Source organism: Vidua macroura, chromosome 13, assembly GCF_024509145.1.
Source record: "Vidua macroura isolate BioBank_ID:100142 chromosome 13, ASM2450914v1, whole genome shotgun sequence".
In the NCBI taxonomy this organism is placed as follows: Eukaryota; Metazoa; Chordata; class Aves; order Passeriformes; family Viduidae; genus Vidua; species Vidua macroura.
In genome coordinates, this window is record NC_071583.1 from 5,102,296 (window position 1) to 5,119,728 (window position 17,433).

Genomic DNA, 17,433 nt, shown 5'->3' on the forward strand with positions numbered 1-17,433 from the left:
CCGCCGCTCCGGCGGCGCTGTGAGGGCGGGCGCGGTGCCCCGGCCCCGCCTCCCGGACGTGAGGGGCCGGACGCGGCTGCGCCGGGCCCGGCTGCGACGTGGATCCGGCGGCGCCTGCGCCGGGCCCCTCGCTCCGCTCCGCTCCGCTCCGCTCCCTCAGCGCCGCGCCCGGCCCGGCCCGGCCCGGCCCCGCCGGCTGCGGGGAACGGGCGCTGCGGAGCCGCCGAGGATGAGCTGGTTCAACGCCTCGCAGCTGTCCAGCTTCGCCAAGCAGGCGCTGTCGCAGGCGCAGAAGTCCATCGACCGGGTGCTGGACATCCAGGCCGAGGAGACCCCCTGGCCCGACGCCGTCATCCCCGACTACGGTGACGGTAAGGGCGGGCGGCCCCGGCCGCAGTGCCGAGCCTCGCGGCCCCGAGCCTCGCCCGCCTCCTCCTGTGTCTCCCCCTTGCCTTGCCCCCCGCCCAAAGCCGCCCCGGTTTTTTGTAATTCAGAGCTCCCTCTGGTTTAATAATCCCCGTTCTGCTCCCTCCCGCGCCCCTGTACCGGGTGACACCGGCACGAAGCCGGGGCAGGCTCAGCTCAGAGCCTGGCTGGTGTCACCAGTGTCCTGCTTTTATCGCACTGAGCTTCATGTCCCTGCTTCTCGAGGAGTTTTTTGTGGTTTTGTTTTGTTTTGTTTTGTTTTGTTTTGTTTTTTTTGTTTTTTTTTTTTGTTTTTTTTTTTTTTTTTTTTTTTTTTTTTTTTTTTTTTTTTTGCTGAGGGGCTAAGAATTGGTGAAAACTACTCAGTAATATAAAAGGGGAAATCGTGCTCTTTTCAGAGGCTTGCATGGATTCACTCTCTGCAACAGGAGTGGCAGAGTAGAAGCTGAAAGTCTGGTCCATGTGAACCAAATGAAATTTCCACTTTTCGTGGCTTCCACTTCATAATCCCTCCAACATCTGTTGAAGGGAATGTGCTGGTAGAAAAGTTACCATGGCTATGAGGAAGTGTCTCCCCTGTGCATGGGCTAATGGAGAGCCTGAAGGAATGGTCAGCCCTAAGCTGCTGTTTGGAAGGGAGAGCAAAAAGGAGCCCTCTTATTAAAAATTCCCCCCAAAATAATATCTTAAAGATAATAATAATAATAATAAAAATATAGGAAACAAAGTCATCTGGAATCTGTTACAACTATATATAGAAAAACTATATGTATTTGGACAAGGAGGTTATTTCCAGGTGAAGCCACAGCAGTGAGGTATCTGAAAACTGAAAGCTGTAGCAACTGAAAATGTTTTCCAGGTTAGTTGCTCAGCAAAGGTCAATTTGGGATGTCTTTGTCCCTTTGAGGGCTTGGCAGTCATGTAAGTAGTCTGATGTCATCTTAAAATACAGAAATTGTTTGTAGAAAACTCTGTCATGCTTGATTTCTCAAAGCTTTAGACTTGTCTAAACTTCCAATTTTTATTTGTATCTTAGTACTTATGGTACTTCTGTAATTCATAAGAACAGCAAAGATCAGCCTGCATCTGTCTTTCAGGGAAAACCTTCTTGTTTTTAAGAGATGTCAAAATATGTTCTGAATGTTACAGTTAACTCAGAGCTTTTTCTGAAGCTGTTGAATCATGGACAAGGTAGCAAAAAGTCTGATGCTTGTAGTAATAAATCATGTGTTTGTAGTATTTTGGGCAATGAAAACAGTAATTATCTGGATTTCAGATTTGAGGCCAACAGCTATCAACTGTTCTGAAAGTAGAAGCCAGCTTTAAATATTGTAACTCAGTGTTTTTAATAGATGCTGCCATATAGAGTGAGTTTGTTTTTAAGTAGCCTGAAATAGTTATGTTACCCAGATTATGTTTGTAGGTGCAAAATTGGATATTGTGTTTTGATTACTCTTCCTTACTTCAGATGGTACTGAAATTTGATGCTGAAATTCTTGTTCTTGCTGTTGACAAGTCTTGGAAAACTTGCAAGAAATACAATAATTGGAATTGTTGATGTTTTAGGGCAGCCTCAGAACCAAACAATTCAGTATTTCTCTGCAGAAGAAGAAAATCCTCAGCTGGGCTGCTGCTGATTTTTATTGTCAGCTCCATGCTGATGCTTGGTGTATGAGGAAGAATGAAGCCTGTCAGAAACTGAAGGGCAAGAACCCTTCTTACAGTGTAAATTCTGCAAATACTTAAAGCTTTTCCCCTCTGTTTTCTGCGATGGTGCATGAAGTGTTTATGTGCTACTTGCAGATAACTTTTAAGGCCTTGTAATTTTTTCCTCCTTTTTAAATCAGTATAATTCTCTTAACTACAGCTTTTCATGTTGTTTTGCCTGGATTCCTTTCACTCTAGGGAAGCAGAAGGCCACATTTGCTTTGCTTGTAGCCTTCAAAGTGGGTTTTTTTGCCTATCTCCCCTTTTTCATTTTTTTTAGGAACAAATTCTCTCATAAGTGGAGGATGGGACACATCTTCCTGGGGCTTGAGCTCAAATACAGAACCCCAGAATCAGCCAGTATCACCCACAGCCATCACAAAGCCGGTGAGGAGGACGGTAGTGGATGAATCTGAAAACTTCTTCAGTGCCTTTCTCTCCCCAACAGACGTTCAGAGTATACAGAAAAACCCAGTGGTGTCCAAACCTCCAGCCAAATCACAGCGACCCAAAGAAGAGGTGAAAAGCACTTTAAAGGAGTCTCAACACTCCACTCAGCTGGAAGGGCCAGTGACAGCAGAGGCAGAGGTGACAGATTCCGTAGCTGTCCTGGACTCGAAAAGCCTTGATATTCCCAAGGAGAAATCAGAAGAGAATGCTGTGCTTAAATCTGATGCCCAGCATGAAGCAAGCACAAAAGAAGTTACTGACAAAAAGGTGTCTGCTCTAAATTTTGAAGAATCTGAAGATTGTCCTACTGAAAAATCCAGTGTAGGAGGGGATGGAGCAGCAGGTGCACCCGAGGGCACTTCTCAGCCCCTTGGAGCAGGCACGAAAGACCTGGGTTTGGAAGGGAAGGAGAGAAAGACTGAGGACAGACAAAGCAATACCCCATCACCTCCCATCAGCACCTTCTCCTCAGGCACTTCCACAACGAGTGATATTGAAGTTCTGGACCACGAAAGCGTGATAAGTGAGAGCTCAGTAAGTTCCAGACAAGAAGCTGCAGATTCCAAATCCAGCCTTCACCTCATGCAGACGTCGTTCCAGCTCTTATCCACGTCTGCCTGTGCGGATTATAATCGCTTAGATGACTTCCAAAAAATGACTGAGAGCTGTGGCTCCTCGGATGCTTTTGAAAGAATTGATTCATTCAGTGTGCAGTCCTTGGATAGCAGGAGTGTCAGTGAAATAAATTCAGATGATGAGTTATCAGGCAGGGCGTCTGCTTCAGCGTCTGCTGCTGTCAGTCCTTCCGTGCCAAAGACAGAAACAGTTGACGCCCTGAAAAATAAATCTGAAAACCTGAATGATGCTCCTGTGTTACATGCTGAGGAAGCTGAGATGGAAGAGAGTGGGAGAAGTGCAACCCCTGTTAATTCTGAGCAGCCAGATGTTGTTTTGGTTGCTGCTGTGCAAACTGTTGAAGAGCAGGTTGTGAAGGAGGAGGCCGAACCCCAGCAGGATGCTGGGGAACAGTTGGTAGAAGAGGACACTGAAAAGCAAGAGCTTAAAAAGGTAAGTAAAACACAAACACACCTTTTAATTGCAAATGAGACTCCTGACATTTTCTTACATTGTCCTGTATCTCTTATATCAGCTTATTTGAATGAATTAATTGATGCTGAACTATCTGACCCTGTAGAAAACTGTCCCTGATATCCTGCAGTGGAACAGTACTGGTAAAATTTCTGATCAGATAGTTGTGGGTTTCACTTGATCCACCTGGTTGTCATTGTTGTGAATTGTAAGTAGGGGTGGCAAACGGGAAGCTTCATAGGTCAAATGTGTTATTTTAATTCTTTGGTGTTTACATGTGTATATTTTCTTGTATCTTTGTTAGTTATCTGTATTCGTCTTTCCAAAATCTGGTATTAAGAAATTATTTTGAGGATGTGAGCCAAGAGCTTTTGACCCTGAGTGAAAGTTTTCCTCCCTCATCTGAGGCTATTCTGCTGCTTTGTGCTAATGTTTCCCAGAAAAGACCTTCCCGTAGAAATTATTCTGTAAAGAACATTTAATGCTTAATGCGAGCCATAGTTTTATAGACTATCAGCTCTAGTTAAAAACTTCATGTATAATTAAATATCACTGTTGATCATTTTGTTGAGGAACTTACTTGAGCCACATGTGCTGATTTAGTTGGATTTCTACCTCTGTAGAAAAAAACAGGTGTCTTTATGTTCAGGTGTGTGGCAGAAACGTGGTAATCTTCACTGACTTCTGCCTCAAATTCCTGAAACATTGACCAGTTCAATTTTAAATAATCTTGTGAAGGAATGGGGTGGGGGAAACAGAAAGCCTGTCCTCTTGTGTTTTAATTGTCCCATTCATCTGATCTTTATCTATAAAACCTTGTCCAGATGATTGATTCATTAACTGAGAAGCTGGAGAAGAGGGAAATACAGTTATTAAGCACTAGTAAAGAAAGGGCTCGCTTGGAAGAAGCTTATGATAACCTCAAAGAGTAAGTATGAAAATACACTCAGTGCTGTAACTGTGACTTTGCTGTAATAAAATCTTAGACAATAGATAAAACAAGGAGCTTTATGACTGGAACAAAGGTTACAGGGGATGTGCACTGTTTGTGAAAGGTGGCAACAGTGATGGCCTGTGCTGTGATGGGATTTTTTTAAAGACATGTTTCTTGGAGTCAAAATCTCAAGAGAGGGGGCTGGGGAAAGAGTTTTCAGTAAGCAAGCAATAGGAATGACAAATGTGGAGAATCAGTCTTGGTTACTAATAAAGATCTTTATTATAAGACTGGATTCAGCTATTAAGAGAGACTTTGCTGATTCAGAGGGAAGAACCTGATTTACTAAGTAATTTGTTGACTAAAATGTAGGCAGGGAAACTATGGAAGAAGGGCTGGTTGTAGGGAAAAAATAAAATTATTATTTAATTTATTTTAAGTTAAAAGGAGAAAAATGGAAAGTTGTATTTACCAGCTCAATCAAATATTGAGTTAAAAAATGTACAGGTATGTGGTGCTGTTGTTTAATGACTAAATTGATCCTAACTTAAAAAATAAAAGAAATAATTCACCCTTTATATGACACAGATTATTAATTTAAAAGGTTAATTAAAAAGGACTTTATCAAGGGACAAAACATATAAGATAAATCAAGCATTTAATTGTTTTCATAGGTAAACTACTGAATTAATAAAGGTCTTTGATTAGGACTTCTGATACAGATGTGAGGTTTTTTGACTTTAGTTTATCATGTGTAATACAAGTAAAATACTTTTTAAAAGCATTTAAGACAACCTGTTGCAAACCATTTGGAGTTTCACATACCCCTGCAACTGTTCTGTAATGTTCCTTTTAAATGCAGTGAAATGTTTAGAATGAAAGAAGAGAGCAGCAGCCTTTCATCTCTTAAAGAGGAGTTTGCTCAGCGAATTGCAGATGCTGAGAAGAAACTCCAACTAGCCTGCAAAGAGAGAGATGCAGCTAAAAAGGTAATTTGGCTTTTTTAATGAAATTAATATTTATTAATTTATTATACAGTTGATTTTCTTGAGGAAAAACAGCTAACATTAACCCAGGGAAAAGCATGAGGCTGTTAGTAACCAGCATGAGCTGTTTCCAGCCATCCAGGCTGCTTGGTGTTCAAATCTGTGTTCTTTCATCCATGTTGTGAACCAGCTTGGGGAACTCATTTAATTGGGGAAAAAAAGGAGATTTAATGTGTGCTCTCATTCACCTTGTACCAAATAAGTATTTGCATTGGTGAGGGAGAATGGCCTGGGGATGTGAGGAAGGGGTGAAGAATGGGAAGGGCTTCTTTAGGGGATTAACTGGGAGGAAAATGAAGGGCTGATGACAGATTGATTTGGAATGAGCAAAGAAATCTACAGCAGCAAAGTTTATGGGGTTTAAATGTTCTTGACCTGGTGTCACAGCATTTCATTTCTCTAGCTTAATGCAAAGAGGAAACTCAAATCTAGCTGCAAACCAAATATTTTTCAGCTGTTTGTCACTGTGTTGATACAGCAGTGAGTTGAACTAGAAAAATTATTCAGTAGCTACTGTCCTATTCAGTGTGAATAGGACAGGTTGTTTTTTCTTTATTGCAAAAGTTTCAAGAAAATTAAATGGATGGGGAAGTTGGAACAAATTGTACAGAGGATTTACAGAGTCTCAATCCTTGGAGGTTTTTAAAACTTGGTGCAATAAGGCTCTGAGCAATCTGTTTTGATCTGATAATCTCCAGAGTTCCCTTCCAACCTAAATTGTTTTCCAAGCCAGTCTTGTGAGAGGAAGGGCAGAAGTAAAAGGTGATCAGTGTAACTCACTCTGTGTTTTTCCCTCCATGTGTTTTAATAAACAGTCCTAAGTATTTTATCCTATTATTTAGGAAGTAAAGACTGTTAAAGAGGAATTGGCTACTAGGCTTAATACCAATGAAACTGCTGAATTATTGAAAGAAAAAGAAGAGCAAATCAAAGGATTAATGGAGGAAGGTGAGAATTAACTATTTTTTGTAGTAAAAATGTGTAGAATAGTTTGAAATGTACTGGCCTTGCATACAAGCCTTCTTTGTGTGGGGAAAAAGTGCTAATTTTAAGCATGTTGGATGTTTCTGAATGGTTGAAGCATTTAGTGAATAGCAAAGAGCAACAGGAGGGGTCAGGCAGTACAGGTGGCTGGAAAGGTGCTCCCTGCAAGTTGCATTAAAAGGTGCTGAGAGATAAAACCAGCATGTGCAGAGCAACATTCCATGTTCCATTCAGAAGAAATCTAACAAGGGCATTGACCATGGCATTTCTACAGTGTCTCCTTTAATACTCCTTAATTTTGGAAATAAAATATAGACAGTAAATGAGAAGATAGTTTGGTTTTTTTTTTCTAACATGATGAGCTCACTTGCTTTATTTTCAAAGCCTTTTACATCCTGTCCTATCTCACTGTAGCTCAGGGTAGCAACGGTATCTCAGGATAAGAAAGATTTAAACGTAAGAACTTGCATGAAAAATTGTAAGAATAAGTATTTCCATATTCCACTAAAGAGCAAGGCTGGTGTGAATAGAGGGAATCCATAGAATATCACCAATATGCACTGGCTTCATGTTCAATTTCTTCACAGGAGAAAAGCTTTCTAAACAGCAGCTGCAGAATTCCACCATTATTAAGAAATTAAGAGCCAAAGAGAAAGAGAGAGAAAATATTAACACAAAACAGAACAAAAAGATTAAGGAATTGGAAGAGGAGTTGCAGCATTTAAAACAGGTGAGATATTTGTTGATTTTTTTAAAAGCTTTTAATATTAGGTGCAAAATTGCCTTTTGGGAGGGCTCTTGATAAACTGACATTTTATTATTTTCTGGAGACTTCTTTATTTCATAGAATCCCAGAATGGTTTGGGTTGGAAGGGACCCTGAAGCCCATCCAGTTCCATCCCCTGCCATGGTCAAGGACACTTTCCACTATCCCAGGTTGCTCCAAGCCCTGTCCAGCCTGGCCTTGGACACTTCCAGGGATGGGGTAGTCCCAGTTTCTCTGGGCAGCCTGTACCAGGGTCTCACCATCTCACATTATTGGAGCACTGAGTTGTGATTTATGTGTGTATTCCTTGTAAAACTGCAGTGTGGGATCTTCTCAGCTGCTTGTTTGCACTTGCACTGCTGTTACCATGTGAGCTGGAAAACCTGTACCACCAAAATTTGGACAGTTAGCGATCAGTTTGAGTCAAGACCTTACAAATTTCACACCCAGGATGTGGAGTTGTGTGAAGCTGTGGTGAAGAGCAGCTCCCTCCTCTGGGCAAGGCAGGGAAGCAAAACCTTTCTCTTTCTGCCAAGTGTTAGATGGGCTTAGCCACTTTATCCCAAATTGGTTGCCACTGTTGTCACTGTCCTCAGGCAGTCAGTTGTCAGCTCCATGTCCTGGGGTTTGTTTCATGTTTCTTGTCTGCCCTGACAGGTGCTTGATGGCAAGGAAGACCTTGAGAAGCAGCATCGAGACAGCATTAAACAACTGAACAGTGTTGTGGAGAGACAAGAAAAGGACCTTACTAAACTTCAGGCAGAAGTGGAGGAACTTGAAGAAAGGAACAGGAGTGTGCAGGCAGCACTCGACAGTGCATACAAGTAAGCAAAGCAATCACACCTTCACATTGTGGCTCTTTCTTGTGCAATGCTTGTGAAATATTTAAAAGTAACAAAGTTACTTTCCAAGTTGCTGTTGGCATTTAAATGTACTGGGGTTTGTTTATTTGTTTGGTTGGCTCTTTCTCCCCAGGGAACTTGCAGATCTTCATAAAGCTAATGCTACAAAGGACAGTGAGGCTCAGGAAGCAGCCCTGAGTCGGGAAATGAAGGCAAAGGAAGAGCTTGGGTTAGCGCTGGAAAAGGCTCAGGAGGAGGCTCGGCAGCAGCAGGAAGCCTTGGCAATTCAGGTGGGTCTGAAATGCAGAAATAAACTCTTTAGTTCAACAAGTGACTGCCTTGAAGTGCTGTGTACACCTGATGTAATGGACCAGGTGGAACTCGTTTTTGTGTACTTAGCAAATACCCAGAGGATTTCTTCCCTGTGGAACTTGTTCCATATTAAGGGGTGATTGTGCTAACATTTAAAATACTAATTTTATTTAAAAGTACTTATCATTTTACTTGTCTAAATGAAATTACTTTGAGAGGCTCTATGTTAAATTTGTGGTACTCTTAACTCTTAGAATTTTTAGTGATAAACAAATCAGTGTAACTACTTGTGTGTGTGCAAAAGTGAAGCCTTTACTTGTAAACAAACATATCCTGTCTAACACTGTTTGAAAATGGTGTGGGACTGTGGCAAGGAATAGGTGATGATAGAACTTTTGGCAAGAGTTTAGTAACAATTTCTTGTTTATTTAGGTGGCAGACCTGAGGCTGGCACTGCAACGTGCAGAGCAGCAGGCAGCAAGAAAAGAAGATTATTTACGGCAGGAAATTGGTGAACTGCAACAGGTACTATAACAAACAGCTGATGCCAACTTGCATCTGCAAGGAGGACTTCTAAAAACCCAAAAATAAAATGCTACCATGACATGAACAGCCTGAAAGAGAGGCTTTATTTTCCTTGTTAACTGCAGTGGTTGTCCTTTACAGAGGAGCAATAAAAATATTAATGGAAATGTTTTTTAAAATCACATAGTGGAAAAAATGTCATCATTTTTTATGATGCCTCTTAAATGGAACACTGTCCTTTTTTAATACGAGACAAAATACAGGCATTAATTCTGTGATAGTTGTGTAAAATTGCTGACAAATGCACTTGTGAATGACTCTTTTATCTGCTTCTTAAAAATATTTTTATTGTTCTTAAGGACCAGAGTATAGGCTGTTGCCAAAATGTTTCAAATGATGTCCAGAGCTCTGGAATTTCTGGGCCCTTGCTCTATTATGTATCTAAAAATGTTTAACTTGGAATTTCACACTTTGAGTTTGAACCACATGAATGTTGGATTGTAAAGCAGTAATTTTAGAATGTAAAGCAGCTGCTGTTTATTTAGATGAATTCTGTATGAATCTTTCAATCCATCATATGATTTAAATTGTATTTAATTTGTGATTTCAGAGACTCCAAGAAGCAGAGAGCAGGAACCAAGAGCTGAGCCAAAGTGTAACCTCTGCTACACGGCCCCTTCTGCGGCAGATAGAGAACCTGCAGGCCACGCTGGGAGCACAGACCTCTGCTTGGGAGAAACTGGAAAAGAACCTTTCTGACAGGCTGGGTAAGATGGTTCAGCTTCTACTGAGCTGTGAGGCTCTGGGTAAAGATGTGAGATGTGTCAAGGTAAATGTAAAGGGCTTAATACTTGCCCAAAGTGTAGCTGGTGGATCAGGAGAGATGAGCACCAAATGCTTTCCTGTAAGGAAATGGTGTGGAGGGGTTATGCCAAGGTTCTTGGACAGGTAATCCACTGGTTCTCTGTAAAACACTCTGTAACATAAGGTTGTAAGGTGGAGGGGGTAAGGTGTACATGTCCTTACAGCATCTAAGGGCATTGAGGCACTGAAAGTATTCCAATATGGAGCCTGATGCTGAGATTCCAAATTGTGACGTTTGGAATCACTTACCTGACTGCATTGGTGATGATATTGTTTGATACAGTAGTAACCTATTGTTTTAAATGAAAAATACATTCAAAGCCCAAAGGTGGACCTAAAGAAATTATATCCTTTTTGGAGGCAATCTGTAGTTGTATTCTGAAAGAGTCTGAAATCTGTTCATTCTGCATTGCTTTGATCCTCTGTATGTGGAAAATATTTAATTTCCTTTACAAAAGAAAACAAGATGTTTTTTTTAAGAAAGATTGGTTGCATATAAAAAAAATTCTCAAATTCAATTTTGATATATAACTAAATGGCTCATATTCTAGATATTTGATCAAAAAAGGTTAAATTCCATGGTTTTTTCCTTACTACTAGGTGAGTCTCAAACTCTTCTAGCAGCAGCTGCTGAGAGAGAACGGGCTGCTACAGAGGAACTTCTTGCTAATAAAATTCAGATGTCTTCTTCTGAATCTCAAAATAGTCTTTTAAGGCAAGAAAATACCCGGCTTCAGGCTCAGCTGGAAGTGGAGAGAAACAAATTGAAGAAAATGGAAAATGAGAACAGCAGGTGAGTTCAATTTTGGTTAACAGCATTTCTTTAGAATGTAGTGAAATGGAGTGTTGATGTGATTGTGCAACATGTTGGCAGAATGTTACAAAAATGTTGCTGAGGATACTTTGTTTAATGCTAAAGATTAAACAGTGCTACATTCATAACATTTTGTAGCCTTGCAGCTGTTTGTTTTAAAAGCATCTGAATCTACAGAGAATAGAATGGAGAATACTTATTTAACTTCTTCCCTTCCTCTGTGTAGGTATGAGGTTGAACTAGAAGGGCTCAAAGATGAGTATGCAAAAACCTTGGAAGATGCAAAGAAAGAAAAGGTATTGCCTAGTTCAGCTTTAATCTCTGTTATGCTTGAAATCTGAGCTAGCAGGAGATTAACAGCTTGTATTTCTCTTTGCAGGCGCTGCTGGCTACTCAGTTAGAAATGGAGAAGATGAAGGTTGAACAGGAGAGAAAGAAGGCTGTTCTTGTCCAAGAAGCAGCAAAGGAGAAGGTGCCAAAACCTAACATTTATAAGTTTTATTGATATTGTCTTTATTTTAGTAGACATCTATACCTGAAACTTTTAGTATCTGGCAGTATCTTTCGAGTGAAATAGGTGTTGTGTTAGACTCACTGAAATAAATTTTGGATAATGGTCCATTTAACCTGAGAAAAGGTAAAATATGGATTGCTGTCTTAATCCTCTGTATTCTTTGAGCACTCTTGGATCCTTTTTCTTCTGAAGCTACTTGTTTCCTTTGCTTAGACTACCAGCATTGCTTCCACTGAATTCTTGTTTTGTTTCAGTGTGTAATGTTCCACATACTTTCCAGCTGAAGTCACAAGTCACAGAGCAATCCTCACTAGTCATTAAATTCATAACCACTAATTAGCAGTTAGTATTCAGTAAAACTATTTGTCTTGTTTGTTACTGTCTCCAGTCCTAAAATCTAAGTGCTTTCCCCTTCAGAAGTTAGCATGCTTGTAGATGCTGCTTGGAAAAAGGGGCCAGTCTGTTTTGAAGAGGTATCAGTGAATTATTAGCATGTGAAAAGTCCTGGAATTTAATTCATACACTTTATTTGAAAAGAAGAAAAAGGCCTTAACATTCATTCTAAGAGACGTTCTTTTGGATGAGATATTCTTTCCTTGATACATTAGGATGTACAAAACTGCCTCTGAGTCTCTCTTGGCTACTTGAAAGAGAACCTTTTTTCAGTGTAATTTGCAGCTTCTGTCTTAATTTCCTGAAAGGTCCAAGATCTTGAAGATGGGCTGTGTTACAGCACAGAAATTCTTTGCTGTTGAACTTTCATATGTTTTAGGTGTGGGGCAAGTAGAAAGTCTATCACATAGTGTTCTGTAGTTGTTGGTGGAAAAAGGGAGGCTATTTATACAATTTCTTTTAGCATGTTGTGAATGTTTTTTTCTTTTTCTAACTGGTGATATTGGATGTCTGTTTGTTTTTAAGGACCGAAAGTCATTCACAGTTGAAACTGTATCAAGTACACCGTCAATGTCCCGCTCCAGTTCCATAAGTGGGGTGGACATGGCAGGTCTTCAGACCTCTTTCCTCTCTCAGGTAGGATAGATCACCTATAATGGCTTTTTTCTTCTTGACAGACCACTTACTTTCCTCCTCAAGAACTTTTAGTAGCATAAAAAATGACTCTTCAAGAGTGTATTGGCTTTAGACAAGGTAACATCCTGTGCAGAAACATCTAAATCTGCTTACAAGATATCTGTGATTGTAAAACATGCAAGTGATTTATTTTTACTTGCACTCCTGGTTTAGTGCACACCCCTGCTCCCTAGGCAGCATCACTGACTGCTGTACTCTGCTGTCTCCTACTGCTGCTCGTGCCCTGTCAGTCCAGTTCATGCTGCCAACGTTAAATGGCACCTGTAGACGTGTCGGGAGAACTTGCCAGTGGGGAGCTATCCCAAATTGTACCTATTCACCTCAAGCTTTTGTTTTGAAAACAAGCTTTAAGCATTTAAATGCTTGCCTAGCACAGTGTATTTTAAATCTTAAGTTATGTCATATTTAGGAGAGGGAAGATTCCACAATGGGCATGTTTTTTGTCTAATTTTCAGCTTCTCTAACCTTCTCTTTGTAGGATGATCCTCATGATCACTCGTTTGGACCAATAGCTACCAGTGGGAGCAATCTCTATGATGCAATAAGGATGGGATCGGGTTCAAGTATAATTGAAAACCTTCAGTCACAACTAAAACTAAGAGAAGGAGAGATTTCACATCTACAGGTATCTTTTTCAGAAAGCTTGGTCAGTGTTAGGAGAATTCTGTGAACCAACGCAGCTGTGTAGGGATGAACACAAGAAGGGTTTGTTGGTTCCTTTTTTGTTTTGGCAAGGACCTATCCAGAAAACCTATCTGTTTGAAAAGTAAAATATCCAGGACACTGAGACTTGAGGAGAAAGTGAGAGTGGATCTGTGCTGTTTCACAGTCTGGCTTAAGAATAAGCCTTAATTATACGTGTATTTTGATATGGTGTTTTTCTAAATACAGTGAATTCTTTCCTTCTCCTCTTTGTTATGTGTGTTTACCCTAGCTGGAAATTGGAAACCTGGAGAAAACTCGATCAATAATGGCAGAAGAGCTGGTTAAATTAACAAATCAAAATGATGAACTTGAAGAAAAAGTGAAGGAAATACCCAAACTACGCACACAGTTAAAGGTAAGTGCAATTCTGGTGTAAATCCATTGTAAAATGTAGATAATTGCTTTTCTTTAGGAGTAGTCCTATCAGTTTAGGAATATATTCAAATCTGTTTCTAAGCATAAGTGACTGAAGAGCCTGGGTTTTGGTGGGGTTTTTATATATATATAGTAGGATCTAAAAATGCCTACTCTATGGTTAGGGAGTCACTTCAAAACACAGTTGCTGGAAACATGTGCTGTGCATAAGACTGTGTGCTAAATCAGCGAGAGACCATTTTTGTTTCTATCATTGAGGAACTTGTCTGGAACTGGATGTTTTAGTGGAGGGTTTTGATTAATAGCATGGGTTTGAGGTTGATGCAGAAGTTGAATATATATGTGTGGTAGATATACAGGAAATAGGACAAATAATTGAATCCTAATGTTTAAGAATTTAAATTGAAATATTTGAAGAGTTTTGGAATAATTTTTGAATACAGAATGTTCAGTTTTCTCATAAAACATTTCCCAAACTGGTCATTCCTGTAGTAAAACAGTGCAGTTTTCTAACTGTTTTTAATGCTTATAGCAACTGAACTTCAAGGTGCTTCAGTATGTCCTCTGAAGCCAGCACTAATTATTTTTCTGATCTTTGGAATATCTTCCTTTAACATCTAGAATATAAATCTAGTTGTATTCAAAGCACAGAGTACTTTTGAAGAGTTTACTGTGTGCTCCACTGTGGTTACACTTTGATGAGGTAGTGCTGCACTTATTTCCCCTGGCAGTGTCAAACACTGTCCCAGCAGCAGCTTGTTTGAAGCTGAGAATAACAACCAGTGAGATAACACCGTGTGTCCTTGCAGGATTTGGATCAGAGGTACAACACCATTCTCCAGATGTATGGGGAGAAGGCAGAGGAGGCTGAGGAGCTCCGGCTGGATCTGGAAGATGTGAAAAACATGTACAAGACTCAGATAGACGAACTTTTAAAACAAAGACAAAATTAATTCCTCGTGGAACTGTTAGCATTGTATGGTGACAGACTGTAAAGATAACTGTTTATGTAAATGCTGAATTTAAATGTCTTGTAAAAAAGCCCTGTATTATAGAAAATGTGACTATATAATAGAGTTCATATGTTGACAGAAGAATCAATGCTTTAAGTGTCCTGTTCTGTCTGCAGTTAAATTATTTGTGCAATATTTAATTTTTTTTTCTTCAGTCATCCCTTTATTTAAGTTTTTGCTAAATGGTGGGTCATTTTACATAAACAGCAGAAATTATGGTTGTTACCTTGTGAGACAGCACTGGAAGGCATGAGCAGTACTAAAGCAGCCCTTGATTCATAATCTTTGTAAACCTATGAAAATCACATTAGAAGTCTTTCTCGAGTGTTCATATGAGTTTTTCTAAAATCTCATCTGGTAATTTTTAATAACTAAGTAGCAGGGACTTGCTGTCTGAAGCATTTCTGGTAGATATTTTTTGACATGAAAATCTTAGATTTGTGCTTACAAAATCTGAACATGTCAGGGTGATTATTCTTAGACAAATCAGATTAGTCTGACTACTTAACACTAAGTCCTCTAAAGCAGAGTGTGAGACTCAGATGAGACTTCAAATTACAGCGTCATCTTGTATATTGCTTGTGCTCTCATGAGCAGTCTGGAGACAGCAGCTCTGCTTGTAATGATAAATATGTTCAACTTTTAACACCACAAATCAGAGCTGTTAAATATCTGTTCTAGATTTAGTAGCTGATTTTTAACAGTAGCTAGAACAGTTCAGAAGAATGCAGGAAACTGATTTTTTAAAAATAAGTTGCTGCAGATCTCATGGCTCCTTTTATATGAGCAGCAAGGGTTAGACTTCTTGTAAAACTGAACTGTGGCTTAATAATAGAGCAAGTCTCCAGTGGCTGGAGAGTATTTCTCATGCCATCCCTTAAGCAAGGTATTGGTCAAACAGCACTCACGTGACTTGGAATTGAGCTGCCTTTTTGGTAATGTCAGAGGAAATGTTTGAATGGGACCCTTGGGAATGCTGAGAAGAAGCTGTCGTCTTCCTCTCTGCATTCCAGAGAGCAAATATTTTGCTGCATCTCAGAACCTACTCGTGTGAAATACTGGGCAGTTGAAATTCTTTGCTTATCACACCAGTGCCTCTGTTGGGAGAGGTTTTTTTTTCCCAGACCAGTGCACGTTGTAATTTGGGAACTCTTTTCCTGCTTGGGTATTTGGTGGCCTGACACACAGAGGATGTGAAGGATGAGGACTTGCTTCTGGAGAAATACCTCTTGGTAATATGACTTGACTATGGGTGTTAAGGATTTATTCCTCACTGGGAGAACAGGATTTATTCCTCACTGAAGTTACACAGGCAAGGGGATGTTCATGGAAAATCCTAGTCTGATTTGAGATTCAGGCAATTAATCTGTGAAGATTTCATCAAAGCCATAGAGCCAGAACACTTAAATTTGTTGTAACTCCCCATCTGTCATAGAAATTTCTAACTGCTTTAATAAAAATACTTTTTTCTCTTCCTTTTTTTTTTTTCATTGGGAGGTGGGAGGGAATTACTGTCTAGTTTTCATTTCAGTTTTGGAAACCTTGGTGGTACGATTTTTCTTCTAAAAACCTCAGGATTTAACACTCATATTAAAGCATGGTTGGTTGCTCTAAGTTTCTGGAAAACCCCAGACCAATCAAACCTAAGCAAAAATCAGTCCATATTAAAACACTTGCTGGAATTTTACTGATTTAGAATTATGATGTACAAGGGTTAGTTGAGCCTTTTCTTAAGAAAACAACTCTTTGTGATGGTCAAAGATCAGAAATTCTGTTCAGCTTTTATCTGCTACAGTGAATCGATAACTTCCTGATTTTCACTTTTTTTTTACAATCTTGGCCAACAAATGCAGCAGCAAAGAAAAATAAATTATTTTATAGTCCTGAAGGACTGACAGACAGTTCAGAGCCCAAGGCATTCTATCTTGTTTTTCAGGAAAAGCTTAGGTAAAAGGGAAATTTTAACATGCAATCAGCATTTACTGTTTTAGATGTAATAACACAAAAGGTATTAGATTTTTAAATTTTACTAAAGTAGATATTTGTATTGATTATTTTTGGATTCTATATTCCCTTGTAGTGCAACCTTTAATATTACCTGAGAATCAGATGGCCTTCTGTGTCTTAATCATCTAAGCCTTAGAAAACAAAGTGGCTGTTGGAAGGTAACATAGACTTTAAAATATCCTGGTTTGCTCATCTTTGATCTAGCTGTATGCTTGTTTTGAAGAAACATTAATGTGTGCTTGAACACAATTCATTGCTCTTACTGAGATTGCCTAGAAGAGTAACGTGCAAAATGAAAGGAATTAGGCTGGAATTCTAGTACTCACTTTTGTCTAAATCTATTATTTTACAACATTCCTCCTGAAAGCAACTTAATTTAGCTCTCATTTCACTGCATATGCAAGTATGAAGAAATGTTATTTAAAGGTTACTCAGTGCAGTGTTCTGAGGGAGCTAAATTGCTGATGGAAAGGCCTCTGTGGATGTAAGTGGGTTTGGATGAGGAATAGATCACTCTGTACTCACTTCCTTTAGGAACTCAAGAGCCCATGTTCAAAATCCCATGTCAAATTCACGTGAGAGAAGGGTTAGTTCTATTTTGTTTTCCTGCTACACGTTCGTTGTAATTTATGTGCTTACATTTTACTAAGGGCTATAATGATCCTTAATAAGTGGTGAAATGGTTATCACAGTGAAATTAAACCCCTTGGTTTCTAGCTGTAAAATATGTATAAACTGTAAAAAGCACGGGTCAGCGAAAAATAAAATTTTCTGCTAACAGTGTGCTCTGGTTCTCTTTGAGAAAAGACTTTAAAATAATTCTGGGGAGGGTGGGTGGGTAGCTGTGAACCTAGTGCTGTGAAAGGAAAATAGTACTTAAGGAAGATACCAGATATAGTTGGAATACAGGTACAGATGCCAGTTGAAGTCTTGCGGTACCGTGGGTATTTATGTACGAGGAGCTGGTTTAT

At 39.6% G+C, this 17,433-nt stretch overlaps 1 protein-coding gene across 1 annotated transcript; it reads left to right on the forward strand.

The window, feature by feature from the left end:
* The first annotated feature begins 205 nt into the window (after positions 1–205).
* TMF1 (TATA element modulatory factor 1) lies at positions 206–17,245 on the forward strand. Its single transcript, XM_053989331.1, has 17 exons — positions 206–371; positions 2,414–3,651; positions 4,497–4,600; positions 5,469–5,595; positions 6,495–6,600; positions 7,224–7,366; positions 8,060–8,226; positions 8,378–8,534; positions 8,989–9,081; positions 9,692–9,848; positions 10,546–10,738; positions 10,986–11,055; positions 11,139–11,231; positions 12,192–12,302; positions 12,841–12,987; positions 13,297–13,422; positions 14,252–17,245. The coding sequence occupies exons 1-17, from the start codon at positions 230–232 to the stop codon at positions 14,393–14,395; spliced, it is 3,318 nt and encodes a 1,105-aa protein (XP_053845306.1). The 5' UTR covers positions 206–229; the 3' UTR covers positions 14,396–17,245.
* Positions 17,246–17,433: the final 188 nt, after the last annotated feature.